Source organism: Synchiropus splendidus, chromosome 8 (assembly GCF_027744825.2).
Source record: "Synchiropus splendidus isolate RoL2022-P1 chromosome 8, RoL_Sspl_1.0, whole genome shotgun sequence".
Lineage (NCBI taxonomy): Eukaryota > Metazoa > Chordata > Actinopteri > Syngnathiformes > Callionymidae > Synchiropus > Synchiropus splendidus.
In genome coordinates this window covers 11529183-11550814 of record NC_071341.1, presented here as the reverse complement: position 1 = coordinate 11550814, position 21632 = coordinate 11529183, and the positions used below count along the sequence as shown (strand labels likewise).

Here is a 21632-nt window from a genome sequence, read left to right as displayed (position 1 = left end):
ATATACAGTTGTGTGTAAGAAAGTATTATTTGCGTCTCACTGATATCTAAAATCCAGAACAAAACTTAGAAAAAACATTATTTCGCATATTCGGCAACGACAGTTAAAATGAACTTTAGTTTGACCTTTGCAGTTTTGTAAAATAGTTCGTTTTTGTCACAATGTATTTAGATCACCACAATTTAAATCCATCCTTTGGGGACACAATGAGTAACGATGAGTTAATCTCTGTAACGCAGTGATGAGTAATGAGTAGCACCTTTTCACAGTCAATAAGGAACCGTTAATCAAGAAAGTGACTGAAGGAGTTTCGGGAGCGATCTTGCGAGTGTGTCGGCAACTCGATATTGCCTGCCTTCTGGGATGTCTGTTAAAAAATATGAATTAAAAAAAAAGATTTTAGAGTTCAGGGCACGGCTGTCGGAGTAAAGCTCTGATGAACTTTTTAAGCTCCTTGTCGCCTCTGGTCCACCTCACCAGCCGAGATAACACCAGCCTGCCCTCCTCAGCCTGAGCCAGGGACAAGTACCAGGCACTTTGTGAGCTCTCAGTTTTGGACTGTCCCTGCTGGTCATCTTGGAAATTGTGGTCGACCTTGCTGTCCAATCCAGGACACACACAGGTGCCACCTTCTTGCAGCCACAAGGCATTGTGAGCCATTGCGCCTCCAACCCCCTCTGCCCTCTCCGCACCTCCTCCTGCCCACCTTAGGATGCGACTTCGTGCCTGAGGCACCAGCTGGCGGTCGCCACCCACTGTGGACACGCTGCTTAGTCGCATCTTGAATGCTGGAACATATAGAAACGCAAGTTAGCACACAGGCAGAAGCATCAATGGTTTCATTTCTTGCATGATGTAGCTCACTGGACTCACCGTACTGACTCTGGCAGAAGTTCTCCTGGATGTCAGCTTCCCCTTCCGCAGCCAAGCTGCATGCATCGCATATGACACTTCCTGCGTATAAAGCAACGATGGGTTACAGAAAGCTAAATTCCAAGTTAAATTTCCCCTCATTGGGACTAATAAATTAGTGGTCTGAAACATGGCAAATGTTTCTACTACTAAATATAATGAAAAATTAAAAACAAGAGATAAAACAAGAAATAGTGAATAGTTCAAAATGGAAAGGAAAAACCAACTTCTGATTCTCACAAACTAAAAGATGGAAGTAAAATTTAACATTCTAAATTTAAATGGTAAGATTAAAAACTGAACAAAACAAAAAGCTATCAATAAATAAAAATATGAATAAAAAAAACAAATCATAAATTGATTAATCTATGGACACACAGGGTTCTGTGTTGGTTAAACACAGCTGAAGTCGATGTACAGTCCCTCCTCAAACTGACCCCACTTCCACTGACCTTTCAGCGCCTCCTCCTGTGTGGCCTCCACGGGACTCGGAACTTGCTGCTCCCCGGTGGTTGGGATGCAGAGCTCGGTTCCTTTGGGAAACCGGCTGCAGTTGAACATTTCCGGCCACGGAAACCCGAAGGCGCTCATCACCGGCACACAGTCGTCTCTGACGGCCTCGCACAGACTCCTACACGGGCTGACGGGTCCGCTGAGCTCCGGGAGACACACCGGAGCGAACAGCGAGCAGAGAAACTTCTTGGTGTCTGGGTGACAGAGCTTGGAGACCAGCGGGAGCCAGGCCGCTGACTGCTGCTGGGCCTCCCGTAAGGAGTCGTGGCCAAGCAGATTCGGGAGGCGCATTTGTCTGTAGCCGATCCCGTGGCACAGAGTCAAAGTGCTGGGGATGGGTTTGCACACCGAGCGGACCGAGGAGCTAAATCCCAGCGACGGCGGGCCCACCTGGACCGTGGCCAGGCCGTCGGAGGCGAGCTGGAGCACCAGCAGGAGGACCAGTGAAGCGGTCATCGTTGTCGTTCCGCCGGTGATGCCTGGTTCTGCGAGCAGCGATCAGGGCGTCTGGAGGTGTAAACAAAGGTGAGGAGGAACCGGAGGGGAGGTGAGAGGACAGGAACTTCAGTCATCGCCCTCCCTAATAACCCTCCGACTGACTCACCCCACCGTCTCAACTGTTGCATTGCACTTTAGTCACCAGAGATTTTAACACAGATTTTTTTTCTGGGCAAATGTGAAGTGCGTTCTTACAGGAACAAATGCAATTAAAAGATAAGGAATGTTGCTTTTGTTGTGAAGAACGGAAGTAGTATCTAACATTTAATAATTTAATTTTGTTGGCTACAAGATTTACAAAAAAATAGCATGTCCATATTTTAAACTATCAGCACTGTACTGGTCTACAGACTATTTCTTATACATCAATATATTCCAGCTAACTCAAGTTCACGCGCACACTTTATATCTCCTTTTTTTTACACTTTATTTTGAGCTTGTTGCTCTGATTGGATCAGCAATCATTGTTAAAGGCGACATTCAATGTTAATATTCTGCCATGTGTTTCAGGGTCACTTACAAGGGGTAAAGGGTCTGGACACGTTCACAAATAATTCAATGCCAAGTAGTAGTTCAATAATATTTTCTGCGTGTCCCTGAGGCGTCCTGGAGGTTGGCTCAGCTCATTTGTCTCTGCATCAATTTGACATGACGTGGAAAACTATTTCTGCAACAACAAAACAGAGAGAATAGTGGGAGTCCATTTGATGACTTTGGCACAAAATATAGACAAATACACAGTCTGAAGAAGAGGCTGGTAAACATTATTGTCTCCAGAAAAACACTTTAGAGGCAAGTTTCATTCATCCATTTAAACGCCAAAGTTATTGTTGAAGAAATGTTTCAATCGTGTTCTATTCATAGAAATAAACAAACCTCCAAACTTGGTTGAAGAGGCAACATGTCCTAGGAGGGAGCCATTGTGGAAGGACCTCTATTTGCAGCTGGAAATGAACTGTTGCTCACCGGGCACTAAGAACATCAGCACTCTATCATCACACCCACCCTGAGGATGTCAGAGTCTGTCATCTGTCTCCAGTGAGGCCGTCAACAAGTTCCATCCTGCCCTCTCTTTCCCATTTCGTGTTCTAATAGGAGACACTGTTGTGAAGTTTGCGTACAGTCTAAGGTTATTTTGACTGTTGGTGAGCAACACGCAGGAATTTCTCATTCTAACTGATATCACAATGGCCGACTTCTCCTCCTGTTGAATGACCAGACTTGGACATCAGATGTGGGAACCATCCTCCAACAAACCACAATCCTGTTCAGCATACTTAGAATTAAAAGTTACTCCATGTCAATTTTCTTTTATGACATAGAACCACGTTTAAATCAGAATCATAATCAGAATAGAATTTATTGCCATGGTCAGTGGGGGTCCCACCAACAAGGAAAGTGCTTTGAAATAAAGTGCAGTTAATGAAATAAAAATAAAATAAAATACAAATGCATTTTGTGAAAAGGTTATACTGAAATGGACCATTTAACATTACCAATAAACCGCATCAAGCCTTTAAAAGAGTAGAAGGCTGTTCACAACCAACACGTTTGCAACACTGACAGCAACAGGACATGATCAGGTGCGTATAAATAATAATGAATGTTCCGCAACGTGTTTAATTAATTTACAAGTACGGCTTAAAAATAAAGATAATCTGCTATTTCGCAGAAAATACAATCCTAAACTTTCATTTTATTTGCGAAAGCTTCAAACGTTCAGATACTACGTCACTGGGTTGCCTCTGAAAAACCGGAAGTAGCACTCGTGTTGTGACGCTGTCATGTGATAGCTCGTCTGTGCAGTTGCAGGCTTGATAAACGCACTGCCTGTGGACGGAAATGAAATAAAAAAAACTCCAACTACGTTATATGTTTGCTGGTGAGCACAAGCCCAGCTGCAGTCTGAGGGTCTACGGGGAACCTGGAGATTTGTAGAGCCCTCTGTCGCTGACATGGGTTGCTGTTATAGCAGCGAGAACGACACCCCAGAGGAGGTAGGTTCCTGTTAGCCGGCTAAAACTGCTTCTCAGTACGGTTGATGAGCCATATTGTGAGTTTAATGTCAACGCATATGATGTTGTTCTCTTAATGAACTTGGGCTTTCCGTTTTTAATCCTTTACTTTCAACCTTACAAACTGTTGAAGACAGATTTAGCTCCTCGCTGTTAGCCCAGGGCTAAGGCCTCTCTCAGCTGTTCACTCAGTCATGTAACACACAAAGGTCTGCAGGCAAAGTAAACAAACATGAAGGGCTCTGTCGTATTTCAAACTCGAATAGGCAGCTTCGTTTCCTTGTTAAAATGAGTTTATAACCCTATCATACTGGAATCATCTTGAAATCTGTTGTCTTGAGGACCCAACTTTGCGGAAACTCCGTGTCGTACTTCTTCATTTTTAGCATTAAGTAACACAAGTGTGTGTTGAATATAGTGTGACTTGTTAAAGTCTTAACTGGGAAACTCCTCTCCTACATCTCAACGTTCTTTGCTTGTTGACCAACATTAAACACTTGACTCAATACATTGGAAACATTCATACATTGGAATTTCATTCCTTCCTCTGCCATTCCAATCCCATACTGTATTAATTATTATTCCCTTTACTAATCTGTAATCCCTTCTGTACCTGCCTAATCACAATAATCCAAGCACAGGATTCAGGTAAGGCAATGGAGCTTTCCGATTCTTCAGCTGAATTAAATTTCCATTGGCAATTTTTGGCAATTGTTCATCTAAGGTCACTTCCTGGACTCATGACTATCATTATCCATTGGAGCAGTAGGAGTTAGTTTCACTTGCAGAACTAGTTCTTTAAAGCCGGAGTATCCAAAGCACAAGACGGGGAAATAACAACACATGTCGAATCTTCCCACTGTTGGAAGAATGAAGGACTATTTAACTATCTATATGCCTGAAATCGACATCAGTACATTGACCTGACTAAGTGTATGACTAAAATTGATGACTGAAGAAGGGGTTAAGACATGTTTGTCAATGTATTGACTAAATGATAAGCATCAGGTCAGCACGAGTGATTAAACCAAGTGTATTGGCACTAAAATGTGAAGGCAAGATTAAAAACAAAACAAACAAAAAGACTCTCAGTACCTTGAAATATATATAGATTGCTCTGACCGTTGAATTTTGTGCTCTATTGTCCTTTTATTTTTAAAGAAATGACCTGTTTCAATACATTTTAGCCCCTGGAGGGAGCCGATTTAACCAATGCAGATCAGATGAAAAAACGTTTATTTATGCTTGATTTGTGCTTTATGGCGACTTCTCATTATTTTCACTTGCTTGTAAGGATCCTGAACGTAAACCCCTGATCCCACATCCAAATCCAATAAGCAAGCCACCCAATGGGACAGACTGGACCACTCCCACAGTTCCCTCTGCCCCGACAGATGAGCAGGCCCTCCTCACGTCCATCCTCACCAAGACTGCACAGTAAGAAATAAATAATCTACAAATGTCCAGGGAATGTATTCTTTGATTTCAGTGCCTTACATCCAATAGAGTTGCAAGCACTGGCATTCCTTCCACAAGTTAAGTTTTTCGTACGCCAATGCAAACCCAAACAAATGTATACGTTGATGTCTAGGAACATTATTGATGTCTCAGCTGCCGATTCAGTCATGATGGAGCAGCACGAATACATGGACAAAGCTCGTCAGTACAGGTATGTTTTGAAATAAATTCTAATATCCAACTTGTCATAATCGAATCGTCAAGTATTTTAAGACAGGTCGGTGGCTTGAATTAATGACATCTAGCGGCATAAAGCGGGTACTACATGTTGAATGTTTCCTTGCAGTACAAAACTTGCTGTTTTGAGCAACAGTCTGCCACAGAAGAAAGCCCCAGCTCTGCCGTCACTCACCAGTCAGCCGCACCAAGTGCTTGCGAGTGAATTGGTGCCATACTCTGATGTTCAACAGGTAACACTGCTCTCCAACTGTATGTCTAATGTCTTGAATGCCCTCAGTTGAGTGTCACTTGGAGAGTCTTTTGCAATCATGTATGTGTGGTATTCACTGTGTGTGTGCACCATGCCTGAGGCTATTAATAGATTTCTGGTCTAAGAACATTTGCTGTTGTGCCTTTAAGCAAAACCATGTTTCTGACATTGCACGTATGTTTGTATGCGCTTGTTCATGTTCCATACTTGCATTGACCTCTCGTGTTTGTTTTCAGATCTCCAAGATTGCAGCATATGCATACAGTGCAATTTCTCAAATCAAAGTGGATGCAAAAGAAGAACTGGTGGTCCAGTTTGCCATTCCTTGACTCTGCAAATCTGGCCCGCATATAGTTCCTCCCATCCTGCGGTCTCTTTGTCGTACCTGCCCCTTTGCCTTCCAGCCCAGCCTTTATTAAATCATCCAGCTCCTGTCCCGTTGACGCTTCTAACTTATACCAAGACAGAGACGGCCTAGGACTGCACCACAAACACACTCTATGACTGCCTGTTGTTAAAGTTGGGTCAGCGACAGTATCAAGGGAGGCTGAGGAAGCTAGACTCGACCACACCTGAACCCACTTGTCTTCTCTTACCCCTTATTATAGTGCTTCTTTTTTTTTTTTAAGGCAACTGAAAGGTGCAGTCAGTTGTACTGCTCTGTCTCTGCCCTGCTGTAGAGGGACAGGATAGCATGGATGGTGGTGAAGACTTGGGAGCAAACTTTCAGGTGTTAACCTCCCTGTAGGTTGTAATATTTTGGTGTATATGTTTGACGCAGATTGTACTTTTGCCAAGGAATAGGAGTGATTGGAATAAATTGCCTTTATCCATCAGTTCAATGTTCTCTCATCTTCAAACATCCCACAGATGCCAGTGGCTAACTTCGAAGTTATCCCCTTGACATGACGGCTTGGTTCCTGCTTTTCCTCAAATTATACTGCGACAATTGATAACATCCATTGCTGTCAAATCTTTTCGCTGTTTACAGCGGTGGATGGTTCAGTCCCCCTGCATGCATTCAAAATTGGCATGAATACCAGAACAACAAGAGATTGGCTCAGTTAGATGGAGTCCAGTGTCTTTTTGGTGAGCCAATATTGGTGTTTTGTGGACTTCAAACAGCTTCCATCCACTCAATTGGGGGGGATCTTTCAGGTTTTGATTCATCGTCTTTCACAGTAACCAGTCATTGGCATGTAGAGCAGATGGGAGGGGGCAGGAATGGACGGATGCTATGTATTCATGCCTTCATTGTACAGAATTCTTCGGATCGAATATAAGAAGGAGACAGATTGTAGGAGGTTCCCTTTTTTTCCGCAGTGGGTCGGGATCCGCTACCCTTTTAAGCGTCGACACTTTTAAGGCCTGGATTCCTCAGCTTTTAAACAGAAGCTTTTGTGCTGCAGATTGGAATATGAGTTATTCATATTAATCAGAAACTAACCACAGCAGCGTGTGAGTGATATTGATCATTGTACCAACACTGATGATTCAAGACGTTATTGTGATTATTTATTTTGTTCTTTTTTCTATGTAAAGCTGTAAACATGATGCTCTTCGGATGAAACCCCTGAGCTGCTCTTGAACCTCTAAAGGGATAATCTGTCACGCTTTGATAATTTTAACACATTTTTGTTTGAGCTTAACTGCAATCAGTCTCAGTTTTTTTTCTGTTTTATTAATTTGTTAACTATGTAATACTATGTTTGTATTATCTTAGGCTAGTACCAAAAATGTTTTACATGGTTTTTTGTTGGTTTTTGGTTCAGTTAAACATTAAAAACTTTAAACAAAGGCTTCGTTCATTCAACATTCAATTCCGATTGTTGTTGGAAGCTTCTTTTGCTGATCGTCCTTCTTCGCCTTTGACGCCACATGTTCGCCATAATTGGCTTGTTTGGCGTCACAGCACTGCAGTTCATATTTATGTGTGCAGAGCTGAAATCACATGACCACTGCAGCCGCAAAATGGAAGTTAATCAAATGGTCTGCTACTCTGATGGAGCAACAACCCAAGTTCTCCTGAACACATTAAAGTTCTTTGAAATTTACCTATGTGGCTACACAACACACGCTATGATCCCCGTTGTTCAGCAGAGTTCAACTGATCAATTCTCAACTTCACATGACAACAACCATAAAATGTCATCTAAGGCAGGGGTTCTTAACCTTTTAGATCTCAGGGCCCACCTTTCCCTGAACTGATGGGCCTGGGGCCCATTCAAGTTATAAAATATAACCTTAAAAAATAACCACATTGAATGTACTTATACGTAAACAAACTAAAACCTGGTGGAATGACATGAAACCATGCGATCATCGCCAAGATATTTGTCATTGAAAAGTACAACCAGCTGCAGAACCAGGTGCAAGTCATATTCATCAAGTTGACTAAAGAAAAAAGGAAAAAATACCCTTAATGCAAACTGTAGAGGGAATTGGAAAAACTGAATACAATAAATATAATAAAACCATGTCTAAATATCATAAAATAGAAATAATATATTTTATTTTAACTCCAAAGAAGAAGAAAAATGTAAATGAAAATATCGCCATAAAATGTTCCAATAAATTTTCAAAACTGCTTCAACAGGTGGTTTCATGAACAGTTTTTACTGTTGGGGTGGCATCACTTTCTTAAACATTTTTTCTTTTCAAGAACTTCTCCATAGTTGTTAACTATCACAGATTTGCAGCTGTCAAGTCAATTCAGTGACTCACTACTGCCACCATATGTGTGGCAAGTGTCTTAAAACTGAGCGTCTCGCGGCCCTCACGGCCAAAAGGCGTAAAACAAAGCGGCCCTCTAGGAGGCGCTCGCGGCCCAACCAGATATTCACTGATCCACACTGTTCATGCTACATGATACAGTGAGTGTATTACCAAGTTAATGATACGAGCTAAGTCTAGATCGACTCACACCTTCTGTGTTTCCAGGAGACTCACAGGTGATGAGTGACTCTATATGACTATATAGACATTATAATATTTTCTGTTATGTGAAAACGCATTTTACCAAAATAATAACATCATAATAAGAAAAAATAATTATTAATTTTAGCGCGATTTATTTTGAGTTTTGATTCAACGTCTTCAAAACAAAATTATCGTCAAAACATTTAAACACATTTGTTTAAGTCTAAAGTTAATATTTTGAACAAGTGTTGTCATTTTAATCGACGGTATATGCACACGCCAGAACGGCTGTGTAGCTCCGCCTAACGTAACACGCTAACGGACGTCACCGGCGATTCTTACCAAGCGCGTCCAGTTTCTCAGCCAATCATTTGTGTCCTTATTCGAGACGTCATCAAACATCTATAATCTGATTGGCCGGTTTGTGTTATACGTTCTTTCAGATGCTGTTTGTTTCAGATTTCGAATTTGAATCTGGTGACTGGTCCGAACTGGTATCTCAGAAGACGCTAAATATAAATCTCTCGGTGAGTTACAACAACTACATTTAATGTTAACGTTCTGTTGAGGTTTCTAAATGACAATGACGGTATTTAAGCCAACTACAACTTTACGTGTTTTATCCAGAAGCGTTGTCTGCAGTGGCGCTACGCTAGCTCTGGCTGTGTTGTTGTACAGTGAACGTAAACAAGACTGCACCGCTAAAATGTCGTTTGTTGACCTCAGGTTTCAGCCAACGATGGCAGTATGCATGGGAGTCAAGGCTCTACTTAGCTGGGTAATTATTCCACTTATTCCAAAACTGTCTTTTCTTCTTGGTTCTAATCGTTGACACGCTGACTCGTATCAACAGGTCAACAGTTTAAAACTGGTAGACCGAGAAGTAAAGGCTGACGATTTGCAATGTGGGTCAATCTTACTTCAAATTGTTCACACAATGTAAGTATGAAACATTTGTTCTGTTCGTATTTTCTTCTATTAATCGACCACCCGCTTAAAGTCTGACTTCTGTTTTTCTTACTCCAGCAAAAAGATACCCAGCCCTGACATAGGTCTTTCTGCGGAGGAGCGGTTCAGACGTATTTCAGAGTTTTTGGACAGTAAGTTCTGAGTGATTAAAAATGGGGAACATAGCTTTTATTTGCGTGTTAAAATACAACATGACCCCTAAGTATTTTATATCATGTAAAGGCCCGTTACTACAACTGAGACGATGAAAATAGTATGTTTATAAATGATAAACTGTATGCAATACATTTAAACTCTTTCCAAGCAGCTGATAACTTTTTCCATTTGATCATGCCTTGCTCAAATACGGAGATTCTTGTTTCAAATTTAAGTGACTAGAAATGTTTGTTATGGTCAATATCATTTTATTCCTACTCTGCTATTGTTACCACATTAGTGTTGAAGGATGTCTTTAATTTGATTTTAATTCAACCAATGAGGTTGATGAGACTAGGGGGATGCATCAGATAGGCCGAAAGATGAAGAGGATTTATATGTTTGAGGTAGACTTTTTAGGACAGTATGTTAAAAATGATCTTCTTGCAGTCATTGTGTGATACACTCACACAATACAATTGTTAATCTCCTTCATGCATCGTAGGGGAATGCAGATTTAACCAATCCAATGGGACCTCACTGTCTTGGGACAAAATAAGAGATGGCAACAATATAACTGTGGAAATCTCAAAGGTAAGGCTGTTTAATTTATGCCCAACATTACCTACATGGTGTTAACAAAGTTTTTTGGTTTTTCAACTCAGGTTCTGTTGTTGCTGGTTTATCATGACATGATGAACGACAGATGTTGTCTGAACAGTTTAGACCTTGAAGTCGAGGTTAGTCTGTACGATTGCAGTAAATTGCTTTTCCTCTGTTTTTGTACTGACTTTATTTCCTTTGTCTGGCAGCAAGAGATTGCAAGACTCACAAGCTCATTTGTTATGGAAGGAGAGGGTTGCGTGTATCTCAGTCGCCAACTTGATGCTTATTTGAGGCAAAGGAGTAAGTCACAAATGCATTGTTTTCATAATAATTTTAAGATGAAACTGCAACTTTTTTTTTTTAATGTTATATTGTTTTTCTTTTTTAGCTTTGGGTGCTGACAGGGAAATATTTGATGAGATTGACACTGCGTCTTTGTCGAGTGTTTCCACCCTCTCATCACTGTCAGAAGAGTCACCCATAATCACCCGCACACGGAAAATCACTTTTATGGATCTGCACACTGTAGCCACTTCCTCTGCCAGGTAACCCACTATATTTTGGGTAAAATCAGCCACATTGCATTTATTGCCACTGGTGTTCATGTGACTGAATGTTTATAGATCTTGTGTCCTTTGTGCAATATATGTGTATGTTATAACTTGTGGACCCCCGCAAATCAGCTCTATGTTTTTGAACCGGTGATTTAGTTTCAAGATGCATTTGTAATGAGCTTAAGCAGGTCATGCAATAATATTCAGTCCTTTTTTATTCCCACAGCAAGTCTCCTCTTCAAGACATTATGAACACACCAAAATTTCAGCTAAGGAAGATGAAATGCGAGTTGACTAAAGAAAGAGACTTAAGAGATTCGTTGGAGAGGGAGCTGAATGGCAATATTGTGTTAATCGAGCAAAAAGGTACCTCCTGTTGGGCTTGAATTTGGAGAGCTAAATTTTCTTTTATTTCTTTTATTGTTCTCTGAAATTGTAATCTTATAGTTTTTACGTGTCGTACTAATACAAGTACAAAATGTCACCAACCAGAGTCATTTATCAACCACCTACAATATCATCTGGACAAGCTAAAAGAAGAGCATAGTGATCGGGAGAAGCTAAACCGGGAACAAATTGAGGAGCTGCAGAACAAAAACAACACGTAAGTAATCTGACTCAAGCCGAAAAAATAAATAAATTTAAAGATTAAAATGCAACATGAATGCAATAATACTGTATAATGTTTTGCAGATTACAGCAGCGGCTCCATGAAATTTCAAAAGAAAAAAATGATTTTAAAAGGAGCTCCTCTCTTATGGAGAGAAAAGTGGATCAGATGACAGAAGAAAATGGTTCACTCTCTTTCGAGGTACTTGTGCGATTACACTGTCATTCACTATTTATTGAAGGTGTCTCCGGTTTGTTTTTTTATCCGAATAGTTACATCCTTTCTCTTTGTCTTGGTCTCTAACCAACAGGCGTGGTATGCATTGATTTCTTCTTCACAAGACGTTGCCAATATTGTTCTTTTCTTGTAGTTGAGAGGAGCGCGCTCTCAGCTGGATTCCTATGAGGCCAAAGTTGGTCAGTTGACAGCCACCCTGGAATCTGCTCACGGGGAGTGGGAAACCCAGAAGAATCACTTACAGTCTGAGCTTCAAGAAGCCACAACTGAAAAGGTAGTCACTGCATATGCTTGTTGCCAAACTAGCACAAATGTGTTGAATGTATTTGCTTATACTGCATGATTGTGTATAAAGTGTGAGCTATTTTTTTCCATAAATTTGAGATTAGCATTGAATTTTACGTAGTGGAAAGCTCGACATGATGGCTTATACCAAGGGATTTTGCAGCATTCTAATTTTTTTTTGTCAAAATGTCTTCCCATTTCCAGGAGATCCTAGCTGAAAGAGTCCAGATCTTGCTGGGAAAGATTTCATGCTTAGAGGATGAAGTGAGTCAAGCATCCAAGGAAGAAGTGGGAGAAAACCTGTGGACTGTGACAGAGGTATATTTTACAAAGTTCATGACTAGTGTTTTATAACCCAAATATTTGAAAGTTGAAGCGTGGTTTTCTCTCCTCAATAGAAAATAATGGAGAATGAAATCAGCTCCTTGCGTAATGAGCTTGAAAACGCGTTGGACTCTTTGAAGAAGGCAGAGCTGGAGGTTGAGGCGAAAACTCTGCAGCTAGCTGAGCGTGAACAAGAAATGGGCAAACTGCAGCAGGAGATAGACGAGGAGAGAACTTCCCTTGACCACGAGATTCAGCGTCTTACACTTCAACTGGAGCAGGTTGAGCAACTGAGAAACGAGCAAACATCTAAGCTGCAAGAACAGATTGAAGCTTGTGAGCAAGAGCTTGAAATCCTGAAGCAAATGAAGATGGAGAATGAGCATCAGCTTAGCCTGGCAGAGGCAAAGGTCAATGATCTTGAGGCGAAGTTGTCTGCTGCCATTTCTCAGTTAAATGATAAAGAGCAACAAATTAACACTCTGAGGGAAGAAGTTGAAGTCTTCACAGTGCAAACAAGAAAATTCACAGACGAATGTCAAACTAAAGATCAAATGATTGCAGAGTTGCGTCTGGAGAAGTCGACTGAGCTGGAGATTCTTCAGAGTAAAATGAATACCGTTACCACGCAGGTTGAAGACCTTGGCCTTGAGCTCATTGAAGCGCAGCTGGAAATTCAGCGCAAGCAAGACCTTTTGGCTCAAACCCAGCAGGAGAATATCACCCAAAGACAAGAACTTGAGCATCAGATTTCCCTGACCAAAGAAGAGGCTGAGAAGCTGAATCTGGAAATACTGACAAAGAATGAGCAGCTCGTTGCTCTGGAGAGTTGCAGCTCTCAACAATCTGAAATGCTACGGGGTGAAATCCTAATTTTGAATTCTCAAATTCATAGTCTGAATAGTCATCTTGATATGGCCAAAGAGCGCATTCAAACCCAGCAAGTTTTGCTCAGAGAGCAGGAGCAGCAGAGTGCACATGACAAGGACCTCCTTCAGCAGCAACTGTCTGCATCTGAGGAAGAAATGAGGTGCATTAAGGAAGAAATTGAGACCAAAGAGGAAAACATTTCTCATCTAAAATTGCAGTCCACTGTGCAGACTGAAGAGATCAGAGCGTTAGAGGAACAGGTGGAGTGTCTGTCTTCTTCACTGAGAACTTCAGAGGAGAATTTGCGATCCAAGGAGTCTGAATTTGCCAAACAGCAAGTGGAAAGTGCTCAGACCATGGAAGCACTCAGGAAGCAGATGATGGCCTACCACGATGAGGTGAATAAGTTAAATGAAGAAATCAATTCCAAGGAGAACCATCTTATTGTTTTAAAGGAGGAGAGTGCCACACAATGTGAAGCATTGCAGCGGGAGGTTTCTGATCTCAACCATGAAATGAAAACTCAACGGGAATCTCTGTTTGCTGCCAGAGAAGAAATTGAAGCAAAGGAGACTGTAATTATTGGTCTCAAAGAGCAGCTGGAAAGTGTGAGTCAGAGCTTCAAGAGTACTGATCATCAGTTAAAAGTAAAGGAGGATTTGCTTGCTGAGAAAGAGCGTGAGGTTTCTCTGGAGAAGGAAAAGTTCCATAATCTGGTTCAGACCTCTCAGGATGAGGTGAAGAGGCTGGAGGACAACATTCGATCAAAGGAGGAAGAACTTCACACACGTGCTGCTGAGGGGTCCTATCAATCCAACATGCTACAGGAAGAGATCGAGGTGCTCAAATCCCAGTTGGATGAGTCAAGGGCTTCACTCTCGAGAGCAGATGAGACGATGCAGGAGCAGCTGTCTGTCATCACCAAGCTGGAGGAGGAAGTTAGTGAAGGCAAGAAGCTTCATCTGCAACAACTGGCCAGTTCTGAAGCTGAGATGAAGAAGATACAGGAGGAGATTGAATCTAAAGAGGAGCAGATAGTTCTGCTGGAGACCAAAACCTCTGAGCAGACTCTCCTCCTCCAACAGGAAATAAACAATCTTCAGAAACAAGTGGAGACTTTAAATTCCTCTTTGAAAGTTGTGCAGGAAGACATTCATTCAAAAGAAGATCTGTTGGCTCATCAAGAGAAGAAGGCAGCTGAAGTGCTGCAAGAAAATGTCCAACAAAGAGAGCTCCTGCAGAGTCAGGTTAGCATGTGTGAAAAGGAGATTCAGAATCTGAAGGAGTCTCAGAAGCTCCTCCTGGAGAAACAGGAACTTCTCCAGGCAGAGTTGTCTGCTGAACAGACCCTTGCAGTGGAAAATGAGACAAAGCTGAAGAACCTGAGTGAGGAGTTTGTTGTCAAGACAAACATGTATGAAACATTAAAAGCAGAGGCTGAGATTCTGGAGAAGATGAAGGCGAGCGATGCTGAGCAGAGGAATGAGCTTCAGAAGCAGCTGTTGGAACTCACCGGTCAAGTTGAAAGCCTTTCCACAAAGCTCCTTTCAAAGGAGCAGCAGTTGGCCCTCTCTCAGAGGGAATCAGCCGAGCAGACTGAGAAGATCAAGCAATTGGAGAGCCTAAACCTGGAGATTCAGAGTCTCAAAGAGCAGCTGGAAAGGGTCAGTGAGGCTTCAAAGATGACTGATCATCAGTTAAAAGTAAAGGAGGACTTGCTTGCAGAGAAAGAGCGTGAGGTTTCTCTGGAGAAGGAAAAGTTCCATGATCTGGTGAAGACCTCTCAGGATGAGGTGAAGAGGCTGGAGGACAACATTCGATCAAAGGAGGAAGAACTTCACACACGTGCTGCTGAGGGGTCCTATCAATCCAACATGCTACAGGAAGAGCTCGAGGTGCTCAAATCCCAGTTGGATGAGTCAAGGGCTTCACTCTCGAGAGCAGATGAGACGATGCAGGAGCAGCTGTCTGTCATCACCAAGCTGGAGGAGGAAGTTAGTGAAGGCAAGAAGCTTCATCTGCAACAACTGGCCAGTTCTGATGCTGAGATGAAGAAGATACAGAAGGAGATTGAATCTAAAGAGGAGCAGATTGTTCTGCTGAAGACCAAAACCTCTGAGCAGACTCTCCTCCTCCAACAGGAGATAGACAATCTTCAGAAACAAGTGGAGACTTTAAATTCCTCTTTGAAAGTTGTGCAGGAAGACATTCATTCAAAAGAAGATCTGTTGGCTCATAATGAGAAGAAGGCAGTTGAAGTTCTGCAAGAAAATGTCCAACAAAGAGAGCTCCTGCAGAGTCAGGTTAGCATGTATGAAAAGGAGACTCAGATTCTGAAGGAGTCTCAGAAGCTCCTCCTGGAGAAACAGGAACTTCTTCGGGCAGAGTTGTCTGCTGAACAGACCCTTGCAGTGGAAAATGCGACAAAGCTGAAGAACCTGAATGAAGAGTTTGTTGTCAAGACAAACATGTATGAAACATTAAAAGCAGAGGCTGAGATTCTGGAGAAGATCAAGGTGAGCGATGCTGAGCAGAGGAATGAGCTTCAGATGCAGCTGTTGGAACTCACCAGTCAAGTTGAAAGCCTTTCCACAAAGCTGCTTTCGAAGGAGCAGCAGTTGGCCCACTCTCTAAGGGAATCAGCCGAGCAGACTGAGAAGATCAAGCAATTGGAGAGCCTAAACCTGGAGATTCAGAGTCTCAAAGAGCAGCTGGAAAGGGTCAGTGAGGCTTCAAAGATGACTGATCATCAGTTAAAAGTAAAGGAGAACTTGCTTGCAGAGAAAGAGCGTGAGATTTCTCTGGAGAAGGAAAAGTTCCATGATCTGGTGAAGACCTCTCAGGATGAGGTGAAGAGGCTGGAGGACAACATTCGATCAAAGGAGGAAGAACTTCACACACGTGCTGCTGAGGGGTCCTATCAATCCAACATGCTACAGGAAGAGATCGAGGTGCTCAAATCCCAGTTGGATGAGTCAAGGGCTTCACTCTCGAGAGCAGATGAGACGATGCAGGAGCAGCTGTCTGTCATCACCAAGCTGGAGGAGGAAGTTAGTGAAGGCAAGAAGCTTCATCTGCAACAACTGGCCAGTTCTGAAGCTGAGATGAAGAAGATACAGAAGGAGATTGAATCTAAAGAGGAGCAGATTGTTCTGCTGGAGACCAAAACCTCTGAGCAGACTATTCTCCTCCAACAGGAGATAGACAATCTTCAGAAACAAGTGGAGACTTTAAATTCCTCTTTGAAAGTTGTGCAGGAAGACATTCATTCAAAAGAAGATCTGTTGGCTCATCATGAGAAGAAGGCAGTTGAAGTTCTGCAAGAAAATGTCCAACATAGAGAGCTCCTGCAGAGTCAGGTTAGCATGTATGAAAAGGAGACTCAGATTCTGAAGGAGTCTCAGAAGCTCCTCCTGGAGAAACAGGAACTTCTCCAGGCAGAGTTGTCTGCTGAACAGACCCTTGCAGTGGAAAATGAGACGAAGCTGAAGAACCTGAGTGAGGAGTTTGTTGTCAAGACAAACATGTATGAAACATTAAAAGCAGAGGCTGAGATTCTGGAGAAGATGAAGGCGAGCGATGCTGAGCAGAGGAATGAGCTTCAGAAGCAGCTGTTGGAACTCACCGGTCAAGTTGAAAGCCTTTCCACAAAGCTCCTTTCTAAAGAGCAGCAGTTGGCCCTCTCTCAGAGGGAATCAGCCGAGCAGAAGAAGAAGCTTGACTCTGTGAATTCAGAGATGAAGCAATTCAAAGAGGCGCAAAGTCTTCGGTTAATACGGGAAGAAGCAGAACGTGAGCTTCAGGAAGCCAACGCAAAAGAAAAGGAAGTCCTGGTCAAGGAAAAAGACTTGCTCGTGTCCCAGTTATCCAAGATGGGGAAGGAGCAGCAGTTGGCCCACTCTCTAAGGGAATCAGCCGAGCAGACTGAGAAGATCAAGCAATTGGAGAGCCTAAACCTGGAGATTCAGAGTCTCAAAGAGCAGCTGGAAAGGGTCAGTGAGGCTTCAAAGATGACTGATCATCAGTTAAAAGTAAAGGAGAACTTGCTTGCAGAGAAAGAGCGTGAGATTTCTCTGGAGAAGGAAAAGTTCCATGATCTGGTGAAGACCTCTCAGGATGAGGTGAAGAGGCTGGAGGACAACATTCGATCAAAGGAGGAAGAACTTCACACACGTGCTGCTGAGGGGTCCTATCAATCCAACATGCTACAGGAAGAGATCGAGGTGCTCAAATCCCAGTTGGATGAGTCAAGGGCTTCACTCTCGAGAGCAGATGAGACGATGCAGGAGCAGCTGTCTGTCATCACCAAGCTGGAGGAGGAAGTTAGTGAAGGCAAGAAGCTTCATCTGCAACAACTGGCCAGTTCTGAAGCTGAGATGAAGAAGATACAGAAGGAGATTGAATCTAAAGAGGAGCAGATTGTTCTGCTGGAGACCAAAACCTCTGAGCAGACTATTCTCCTCCAACAGGAGATAGACAATCTTCAGAAACAAGTGGAGACTTTAAATTCCTCTTTGAAAGTTGTGCAGGAAGACATTCATTCAAAAGAAGATCTGTTGGCTCATCATGAGAAGAAGGCAGTTGAAGTTCTGCAAGAAAATGTCCAACATAGAGAGCTCCTGCAGAGTCAGGTTAGCATGTATGAAAAGGAGACTCAGATTCTGAAGGAGTCTCAGAAGCTCCTCCTGGAGAAACAGGAACTTCTCCAGGCAGAGTTGTCTGCTGAACAGACCCTTGCAGTGGAAAATGAGACGAAGCTGAAGAACCTGAGTGAGGAGTTTGTTGTCAAGACAAACATGTATGAAACATTAAAAGCAGAGGCTGAGATTCTGGAGAAGATGAAGGCGAGCGATGCTGAGCAGAGGAATGAGCTTCAGAAGCAGCTGTTGGAACTCACCGGTCAAGTTGAAAGCCTTTCCACAAAGCTCCTTTCTAAAGAGCAGCAGTTGGCCCTCTCTCAGAGGGAATCAGCCGAGCAGAAGAAGAAGCTTGACTCTGTGAATTCAGAGATGAAGCAATTCAAAGAGGCGCAAAGTCTTCGGTTAATACGGGAAGAAGCAGAACGTGAGCTTCAGGAAGCCAACGCAAAAGAAAAGGAAGTCCTGGTCAAGGAAAAAGACTTGCTCGTGTCCCAGTTATCCAAGATGGGGAAGGAGCAGGCCGCTCTGAAGAAAGAGGTAGAAGCTCTGCTCTGTGAGAAGGACAGCCTAGTTAAGACCAACCAGACCATGGAGATGGTCAACATGGCTTCGAGTAAGATGAAAGCAGCACTGCAGCAGGAGCTGGAATTACTCAAGAAGGAGAACGAGCGGCTGGTGGAGGAGAAAAATGAGCAGGAGAAGCAGCTGAAGAAAGAAATGCAGCAAACGTTCACCAGGATAAATGCTGGCGATCACTGCAAGGATAAGGTCAGTGAGTTTTCACTCTTTTTCTGCTGATTTGTGACTATATTTATGTATTATTTTGGTTTATTTAAAGGAACGCTTGCGCTCTGACTCATCTACTTGGATGTCCACACGGCGAACACTGAGCTCTGACAGCTTAGACCAGAGTTCTCTGGAGGACTCTCTGAACAGCAACACGTAATGCTTAGCAGCAAAAATGAAAACGCAAGATCCAAAATCATGTGCTATGCCATATCTAAAACTCTTTCTTTTTCGCCCTCCTGACCACAGGAAAATTGCTGCTCCTGAGGAGTCCAGCACACCGCTTGTTCGTAGCTCAGAGCGACTTGCAGCCAAGCGGGGGGCTATTGAAGCCGAGTCCTTGGAAACTCTGTACTTTACCCCCATTCATGGCAAACATGTCGGCAGGTAAATTCAGTTGAAGAAGAACCGATGTGCTCACATTTCCAGAAATTGGAAGTCATCTTATGAAATGAGCTCATGCCCACAGGCTTTTTCTCTAATTCAATGCAGATACTAGTTTAAATCTGGAAATATTGTGTTTCAGGACCAAGTTGGACAGCAAGATGGATTCCTCCTGTAAAAACCCAACTTCATCTGTGAAGCGCCGTCGGACCACGCAGGTTATAAACATCACCAAGGTGGATGAGACACATGCACTTTTCTCAACTCGAGCATGTTCACTGCTCCTCACTCTAATCCTGAAACGCATGTGTGCATGCATTCCCCTTCCCTTTGGTTTGACTACCCATCATATTCCTGTGTGCCTCTTGTTTTCATGGGGATCTCTTTGTTCACACTTGAGGTTTGTCCATTTCAGAAGACTACTGGCAAGGAGGAGGAGGATGAGACCTTCTACAGCCTGGCCTCGGCTCGCTCTCAGCCAAACCTATGCAGTGACCAAACTGCCTTGGATGATCTAAACATGCCCTGCAGAATGGCCGACGCCGCCAGTGACCGGCTCATCGGTCTCCCTGGGTACAGGAGGAGCACCATCCATGCCAAGTGTAAGCGCCTCACTCCAAATCATCTCCTCAGTGTTTGCTTTCCTTGCTTGAAAATCTGCCGTCTTATTGTATTTTTCTGCTTTGCATTCTAAACTAGCCACCAGTACTTTCTGTGTCGGGGAGGAGAACGAGCCTGAGACGTCACCAGAGGATTGGATGAGGATTGCGGAGCTCCAGGCCAGAAACAAAGCTTGTCTTCCTCATCTGAAAAGTAGCTACCCGATAGAGTTTGAGGTTGGTGGAAAGTTTTTGTAAAACGTTTTTAATGAGACTCAGACTTAAACGTTTTTACGACTCTACTTGTTGTGCCTCCTCCTCCTCTCCGCTTGCCTTTACATTTTATTATTGTAGAAATGATGACAATAATCTGCACAAAACAATATTAAAAAAGTAAAAACAATTGAAATCAATTGAAGAGTGAAGTAGGGATGGAAGTGGCACAAAGAAGACACGTTGGTTTTCATCACTGAAGTACATTAAAGTCAAGTTTTCTTCCAGAGTGGTCGGCCCAATGCCTTTGTGTTCAGTGACGATGACGTCCGTAATGGCGACCCATCGGAGACCATCCGCCGCGCCTCCATGATGCCTGGCCAGTTGCAGGAATCTCTCGCCTCGCACCGCCACTCCCTCATGGTTGGGAAGACCAACACCATCAACACACGCTCCCACAGACTGTCTCTGATGCCAGACCAGCCAGTGCCCAGAACCATCAGCGCGTCCGCCGTGAAGAGCCCTCGCCCAGCGAAACGCAGTGCAGCTACACTGCCGCTGTCCAAACTGTCGCCTGAGGTATCGCATCTCAAATATGCCACTAACCGAAAACTTCCCCTTTGATCGCTTCGCTTAACTCCTCACACACAGAAAAGAGTGAAGGCCAGCTGCTTCCCTCGCCCTCTCACCCCCAAGAACAGGAACGTGAAGACGGGAGGCTCAGATGCTGCCATGACTCCAGTAAATGCTTGTTATCATGATTTTTTTATCCTGCATTTTCTCATGCGTATCGCTTGTGTTGTCAGGCTGACCGGAGGAAGTCAATGATGTTCACTATTGACAACACACCAAAGACAAACAAGCTGCTGAAGAGAAGCTTGAACAAACTCCGGAGCTCCCTCAAGGGCCAAGAGAATACGCTGTCTGGACGGTAGGTCTCCTCGCACAACTGTTATTAGTTGAAATGCAATTAGACAATTTCGGTCATGGAATTTTTTTTTTTTTTTTTTTTATTCCTGTTCAGCTGATCAAAGTGAGACCTAAATTCCATGAAGTGGTGGATAGAACTGTGGTCACAACGATGCTCTCATTTCACACAAATAAATCTTCTCTTCCCTTCTGCAGGTGAAGGATGAACAAAGCTGGTGTATGGATGTTTTTTTTTCCTCTTAAATCTTATAATCTAATATATGCATATGCAAATGAAGGTTGAGGGTGAAATACTTCACATTCTATTCTGTTCACATTTTTCTTTTAAAGGGTTTTATGGCGTTTTTCCGCGTCTGATCTTTTATCTAAGCTTTCACAATGTGTTGTTTGGTCAGTCTCCTTTTAGCAAATTCGATGTTCATTTTTTCTTCTCCTTTTAATAACATGTTCCTGGACCGATTCCTCAATACGTTGCTGATGATTACTAATATGCTACATGTCTTGCATGTACATAATAGACTTTACATGTCAATTCTGAGTTCTTGTTGCGCTTTTTTTAAACTGTATTTTCTGTGCTGTTCATACCATTCATGTTTTTGGAAACCTGTGTCACTGTTCTTCTTTCTGCACTGTCCTTTGTACAAAAATGACTACTTCTTTATGTATATTGTAAATAAATTTGATT

The 21632-nt window shown here is 42.8% G+C and overlaps 3 protein-coding genes across 4 annotated transcripts; 2 read left to right on the top strand and 1 right to left on the bottom strand.

Annotated features, from left to right (window-relative positions):
* Positions 1 to 1919, bottom strand: sfrp2l (secreted frizzled-related protein 2 like). The gene is made up of 3 exons (XM_053874079.1): positions 1365 to 1919; positions 874 to 954; positions 1 to 788 (listed from the first exon to the last, which is right to left on the bottom strand). Exons 1-3 carry the CDS (start codon positions 1879 to 1881, stop codon positions 400 to 402), a joined length of 987 nt encoding a protein of 328 aa, XP_053730054.1. The 5' UTR covers positions 1882 to 1919; the 3' UTR covers positions 1 to 399.
* A 1768-nt stretch (positions 1920 to 3687) lies between these two features.
* On the top strand, positions 3688 to 7642 carry lamtor1 (late endosomal/lysosomal adaptor, MAPK and MTOR activator 1). Its single transcript, XM_053874101.1, has 5 exons — positions 3688 to 3920; positions 5233 to 5375; positions 5530 to 5607; positions 5743 to 5866; positions 6123 to 7642. The coding sequence occupies exons 1-5, from the start codon at positions 3879 to 3881 to the stop codon at positions 6213 to 6215; spliced, it is 480 nt and encodes a 159-aa protein (XP_053730076.1). The 5' UTR covers positions 3688 to 3878; the 3' UTR covers positions 6216 to 7642.
* A 1593-nt stretch (positions 7643 to 9235) lies between these two features.
* numa1 (nuclear mitotic apparatus protein 1) lies at positions 9236 to 21625 on the top strand. Of its 2 annotated transcripts, none has more exons than XM_053873968.1 (23): positions 9236 to 9332; positions 9532 to 9583; positions 9659 to 9744; positions 9832 to 9905; positions 10415 to 10503; positions 10575 to 10649; positions 10722 to 10815; positions 10904 to 11060; positions 11296 to 11435; positions 11562 to 11673; positions 11763 to 11880; positions 12050 to 12190; positions 12406 to 12519; positions 12600 to 18803; positions 18874 to 18977; positions 19071 to 19208; positions 19348 to 19423; positions 19621 to 19807; positions 19905 to 20041; positions 20306 to 20596; positions 20669 to 20758; positions 20824 to 20948; positions 21143 to 21625. In XM_053873968.1, the coding sequence occupies exons 2-23, from the start codon at positions 9545 to 9547 to the stop codon at positions 21144 to 21146; spliced, it is 8595 nt and encodes a 2864-aa protein (XP_053729943.1). In that variant the 5' UTR covers positions 9236 to 9332; positions 9532 to 9544; the 3' UTR covers positions 21147 to 21625. The 2 variants fall into 2 exon arrangements, with proteins under 2 accessions (XP_053729943.1, XP_053729942.1); XM_053873967.1 differs by having other exon boundaries at positions 19348 to 19441.
* Positions 21626 to 21632: the final 7 nt, after the last annotated feature.